The sequence below is a fragment of the Otolemur garnettii genome, unplaced genomic scaffold (genome assembly GCF_000181295.1).
Source record: "Otolemur garnettii isolate 467f Iridium unplaced genomic scaffold, OtoGar3 scaffold00116, whole genome shotgun sequence".
Taxonomy (NCBI): domain Eukaryota; kingdom Metazoa; phylum Chordata; class Mammalia; order Primates; family Galagidae; genus Otolemur; species Otolemur garnettii.
Window position 1 is genome coordinate 2,537,734 of NW_003852511.1, and position 6,367 is coordinate 2,544,100.

The window sequence follows — 6,367 nt, forward strand, 5'->3', positions numbered from 1 at the left end:
GTCCTCCTGTCCTCCTGATCCACCCAGTCCTCCCGTCCTCCTGTCCTCCTGATCCACCTAGTCCTCCTATCCTCCTGAGCCCTTTCCCTGTATTCATCATCTCCTTGACCCAGACCGCGGTGTCCATGTCAAATCTGTCAGAATTTCTTGTTTGGTAGATGGAGAAGGCCTCCCTCTGGAACCTTGGTTCCATTTTCTGCCAATCCACCCCCACTTGCTATATATTTCTCACCAATTAACATGACCCCTTGTTTGATTCATTGATAAGCCTTGAAACCTCTCTCATTTGACAAACTCGTGAGGAGCTACTGTGTCCCAAGTGCTGGCGGGTGTGATAAGATACATATGCCTTCTGTCTCACGTCACTTCAAGTCTTCACAGAGGAAATATTCATTCAACAAAGCTTTCTAAACACCTTTTTTGTTCAAGACACTGTGCCAGTTTGGCAGAGGCTATAACAGGGCTGAGACTATCCTGGTCTCTGCCCATGGAGAACTTCCCTGATAGTGCTGGGGGAGGCAGCAGAGCTTAAGCTAATAATTAAACCAATGCTTATTTACTTGCTGTAATTATTAACTACTGTGAGGGGAAAGCCATGTGACAGTGATTAGTGCAGAGATGGAACTTGGTCTAAGGTAATAGAGGAAGGCTTTTTTAAGAAGCAGCATTTAAATTGAGACTTGATGTGGGAATTTACCAAATACAGAAGTGGGAGGAAGCTTGGTTTCTTCCAGGAATTGGAGAAAGTCCAGCCTGGTTTGACCAGCGGTCAGCAAATCATGCCCCATGGGCCCAGTCCAGCCTATACCTGTTTTGAACAGCCCACAGTTTTTTACATACATTGTTAAATACTTGGGGAAAAATCAAAGGAAGAGTAACATTTCCCGATACCTGACATTATCTGAAACTGAAATTTTAGTATCCATAAAGAAATGTTTCCGGGAACACATTTATTTATGTGTCTGGGGCTGGTTTCCCATTACACTAGCAGAGTTGGGCAGCTGAGACAGATTGTAGAGTTCACAGGACACGTGGTGATAACATGGTACTTTCCAGAAAAACTGTGCTGACCTCTGATTTAGACCATGAGGCCAGGCCGGAGAATGAGGCAGGATGAGGAGGGAACGTCAAGAACCCAGGCTCAGATCTGTAGGGCTCGTAGACTTTGTTGCAGTTTTAATCTGTAACTTAAGAACAATCAGAAGCCTCTGAAGGCTTTTAAGCAGGGCAGTGATATGGCCAGTCGTGCATTTAAAACCTGCAGGTGCTATTTTTTGCCTGTTTGATAATAACCATCTAACTGGGTAAGATGATATCCCATGGTGGTTTTGATTTGCCTTTTTCTCAGGGTTTGTGGGGTTGGGCTTTTTGTCCTATCCTGGTGGCCATTTGTATGTCTTCTTTTGAGAAATGCCTATTCACGTCTTTTGCCCATTTTTTAAATTGGAGGGTTTTTTTTTTTTTTTGGCTTTTGAGTTATTTGAATTCCTTACCTATGCCAGTTATTAACCCCTCAATTGCTCATCGGATGTGTAGTTTGTAAACATTTTTCTCCCATTCTGTAGGTTCTCTCTTGCCTTTGTTGATCGTTTCCTTTTTTGGGCAAACACTTTTGGCTTGATGTGATCCCATTGGCGTATTTTTGCTTCTGTTGCCCATAGTTTTGAGGTCTTACCCCAGAATTCTTTGCCAAGACTAATATCTTACAGTGTTTCCCCAGGGTTTTCTTTTAGTAGTTTTATAGCTTCTGGTTTTACATTTAAATCTTTTTTTTTTTTTTGCAGTTTTTGCAGTTTTTGGCCGGGGCTGGGTTTGAACCGGCCACCTCCGGCATAGGGGGCCAGTGCCTTACTCCTTTGAGCCACAGGCGCCGCCCTACATTTAAATCTTTATTCCATTTTGAGTTGATTTTTGTATAGGGTGAGAGATGGGGAAGGATGAAGAAAATGTAACACTTATAAGCAACGGAATATTATTCACCCATAAAAAGAATGGAATCCTGTGATTTGCAGTAACCTGGATGAAACAGGAGATCATTATGTTACATGGATAAGCGAGATACAGAAAGACAAACTGCGTTATGTTCTAACTCGTGTCAGAGCTAAAAAAGTTGATCTCCTGGAGGTAGAGAGTGGGACAGTGGTTATGGGGCTGGAATAGGGGCTGGGAGGAAAGACTGAGAGCATTGCATTGAGGAGCACAAGCATATAGTGAGAAGAAATAAGTCTAGTATTCAAGAGTACAATAGGGAAATTATAGTTAACAGTAATTTATGGTGTATCTTAGAATAGCTAGGAAACAACCATTATAATGTTCCCAACACAAAGAAAAGATAAATGTTTGAGGTGATGTCATAGTTACCCGGTTTGGTCATTACATGTTGTATCAGAATATCACATGTACTCTGCAAAAATATGTGTGCAACTACGATACGTCAGTGAAATATTTTTTTAAAAATGCATCTTGCTTCTGCAGAACGGACTCAAGGGACCAAGTGTGTATGCAGGAAGATGGATGTAAGGAATGTAGTGACAGCAGCCTGGGCATGACGGGATAGCAGTGGACAGGTAGAGAACAGAATGCACATCTAACTTTTAGTAAGCATTTATTACATCCTAAACCCTGTATTAAGGGTTAATATTTCTTTGTATTTTTCTAGCAGTCCTATGAAATAGGGATAATTGTTTTTTTCTTTTTGTTTTGTGAGACAGTTTCACTCTGTTGCCCTTGGTGCCATGGCATCATAGCTCATAGCAACCTGAGACTCTTGGGCCCAAGCAATTGTCTTGTCTCAGCCTCCTGAATAGCTGGGACTACAGGAGCCTGTCACAAAGCCCGGCTATTTTTTAGAGACAAGGTCTCTCTCACTTGCTCAGGCTGGTCTCAAACCTGTGAGCTCAAGCAATCTATCCGCCTTGGCCTCCCAGAGTGCTAGGATTAGGAATAATTGTTTCTTCCCCATTTTTATAATGAAAATACTGAGACTTCAAGAGGTTACTTTCCCAAGTTGAGAGGCTAGCAAGTGATGCTAACTCTAGAAACTGGAATCTAAAAGAAAAAATATATAACACAAAAGTTACATATTTTGTGGTTAGTGAATATGTAGGGTCAGGGAGATGACAATATCAAGAAAAATATTTAGATTTCTAGCATAAACAAATGGACAGTTGGCTTTGCCTACCAAATTCCAAATTCTCCTTATCTCAAATACCAGGTGTCTCATTAAAGTTATTTAAAGTGTAATTTCCAAAAAGGCAAATTTTAGCTCTCTTGCAAATATGAAATAAACACTTATTTTTGATAAGATTTTATTAAATTCATTAATTAGTCAGGAACTAGATAAAACCAGTTCCCAGGAGAATTTAAGGCACTAGGTATTCATGGACAATTTAATAAAGGAATATCCAGATTAGATTGCTGGGTTAAATTCAAACCTGCCTGATGCCCCGTTTGGAAATGAACCATAACCTTTGGGCTTGTCTTTTTCCCCAGACGGAAATCATTTGCATCATCACCAGACAAAATCTACAAGTTAACTCTGCCCTACCAAGTTGTAAAACTATCCCAAGTCAGAAAGCAATCGATCAAAGGTTGAACTTGGCACTGCGCTGAAGGAACACCCGTAGTCTTTTACAAGGTTGCGATGATTTTCCTGACAGTTTACAGGGTTTCCTCAGACATTCTCTTTTTTCTTCTGGTAATTTCCCTCTTTCTCCCATGTGCATCCACGGTTCTTGGCACAATTCTGCCGAATTATAGTTAAACAATAAGCTACTAGCATTCATACAGTGCCTGGACTGCAGCGTGCTTTTGGCCTTCAATTTCAGTTGGCATCAACTCACCATGTGGGAAACTGCTGTTCCCATTTCACAGATGAGGAGACTGACTCACAGAGGTCCCTTACTAGCTTGAGGTCCACAGTTGGTGAGGGAGTCCTGACTCATTTAATTCCCGGTGCTCTATTTCAGTTTTGTTTTAATCTACCTTATACTGAAGGCAGGTAAGTGTTTCTTCCCAGGACATTGTAAATTTTCCAGGGATTCATTAATATTTCATTTTTCTCTCTCTCATGCTCTTTCTACCTCATTGCATCTAACAGGTAAATTCAGAATCATTATTCATTGCCTTGCGCTCTGACAAGTAAGAAACCAAACCAAGAAACAGCCTCTGAAATACACTTCGTAGTTACTATCTGGCAATTTTCACTTTATTGCCATGTGTCAAAGACATGGCTATGGAATTAACACAAAACCATGAAATATCAGTTCTTAGTTTTTTTTTTTGTTTGTTTGTTTTTTGTATTCAACAGATTTCCAGCACAAGATAACCGTGCAGGCCTCTCCCAACTTGGACAAACGGAGGAGTCTGAACAGCAGCAGTTCCAGCCCCCCGAGCAGCCCCACCATGCTGCCCCGGCTCCGAGCCATACAGTGTGAGCCTCCTCCACCACCACAGTTTACCTGACTTGGATCTAAGTCGAGCAGACATATTGTTACAGCAGGTTGTAAGCGAGCACGTGACCTTTCGTGTACGCTATAGCTGCTTGGGAAACAAAATCTGGGCTTAGTTCCCTTCATCTCACTTTGTTGTTATTGTTGCAGTTTTTGGCCAGGGCTGGGTTTGAACCCACCACTTTCGGTATATGGGACCAGCACCTTACTCCTTTGAGCCACAGGCACCGCCCCCTTTATCTCATTTTTTTAATACTCACCACAGATGAATTTTAGGTCCCATGCAACTGTAATGTGACCAGGCCCCAGAGTAGAAAGTGAAACATCACACACCTTGGGACATTCTGTGAAACACTTGCATGCATAATGAATATTACCTAATCACATCATCAGTCATTTATTATGGATATTTTGAAAAATGAAATCAGGAATTCAGGATTACTTCCATGGCTTTCCGTATCTTGTAAAGCAATGACAAAAATTGGGAAAAAAATGTTTTTGCTTTTGTGGGATTTAACTTTAATTCACTATAAGTTTGACCAACTTAACACTGCGAATTCCTTATGTTCCTTTAATTCACTGTAAGTTTGACCAACTTAACACTGTGAATTCCTTGTAGTACTCTGGGTTTTGAACAAGTATCGGGAGGAGCGGGTACATCACAGCTGCTTTGCCTGGCTCTTTTCTTTGCACTTTGAGAGTTTTGGTGCAGCTGTGAATCAGAGTTGAGTGGAAGGAGATAAGAAAATATTGATTTTTTTTTTTAACTGAGTCCAAATAAACCTCCTAAAGTAGGCTAAGCAATAGAACCCTGTGTTCATCTGTAGGTAATGTGGTATTTAGACTAAATTTCCATAGCAAGCCATTCTTTTGGAGCTTCAGTGTTTACCAAACTTAATTCTCTCCTGCTCACCTGTCTTTATTTGGAGGGGAAAAAATACTGAAAGAAAATTTCCTCAAGTGAAGGCTGAACTGAAGTGTTCCCCCCACCCCACCCCTTTCTTTTGGTAATGAAAACCTTGGCACCAGCAGAGATTTCTCTTGCAAGCTCCTGTAGCCCAGGATCCTCACCATTGTGGATTGTGGTGAGATGGGATCTAAATGATTCTGCAGTTCTTACAACTTAAGCACCGTCTCTTATCATAACTGATTTGTCTTTCTGAGAATGCATTTCTCATAGAGCTGTACTTTGTACCCTGCCTTTGCCTAGATAGAGTAAGGGCTTAATCAGAGGATCCAGAAAGGGGTTCAGGGCTGGTCTCCCAGTGCCAGTGAAGGAACAGGGGTGGGTTGCCCAGCTGTCCCCTCTTCCCTGTGTCCTCACCTTCTGCCCCTGGGAACACCGCCTGATGGAAGGGAGAAAGTGGCACTGGGTAGGGCTGGCTGAGCTCAAGATTTGTGCTAAAGTGAATCCTCTCGGGATTGCAAATAAATTCCAACCCCGTAGAGCAGTGGTTCTCAACCTGTGGGTTGCGACCCACAGGAACTGTGTTAAAGGGTTGCGGCGTTAGGAAGGTTGAGAACCACCTGAAGCATGAGGAGGAGTGTCCTCGCACTCATTCTCAGAAGTCAGGGGAAGATGCCCTCATCCAGACGTCCCAGCAGGACTGGCTTTGTGTGTAGGAACTTTTGACCCAAGTTCTCTAACCTGATTGCTGCTCATCTTCAGTCTGACCTGGGTGCTCCAAAGCCTCCTTTGTCCTCCTTTGTATGTCCCTGTTGCTCCCATTGTAGATGTCCCCTGTGTGCACAGTTCAGTATAACATGAGGTTCAGCTTGGGCTCTGGAGCCTCGCTGGCTGGGATTGAATCCCCGCTCTGGCACAGCGCCCGTGGCTCAAGTGGCTAAGGCACCAGCCACATACACCTAAGGTGGCGGGTTTGAATCCAGCCCAGGCCCAGCAAACAACAATGACA

At 42.6% G+C, this 6,367-nt stretch overlaps 1 protein-coding gene across 2 annotated transcripts in view; it reads left to right on the forward strand.

Moving 5' to 3' along the window:
• The window catches only part of MAP3K21 (mitogen-activated protein kinase kinase kinase 21), a 62,783-nt gene that overhangs the window by 42,248 nt on the left and 14,168 nt on the right, over nucleotides 1-6,367 (forward strand). For both annotated transcript variants that reach the window (XM_023517680.1, XM_023517679.1), the window contains exon 6: nucleotides 4,310-4,432. In XM_023517680.1, the coding sequence (XP_023373448.1) occupies nucleotides 4,310-4,432 (123 nt within the window). The remainder of the gene's footprint in view (nucleotides 1-4,309; nucleotides 4,433-6,367) is intronic.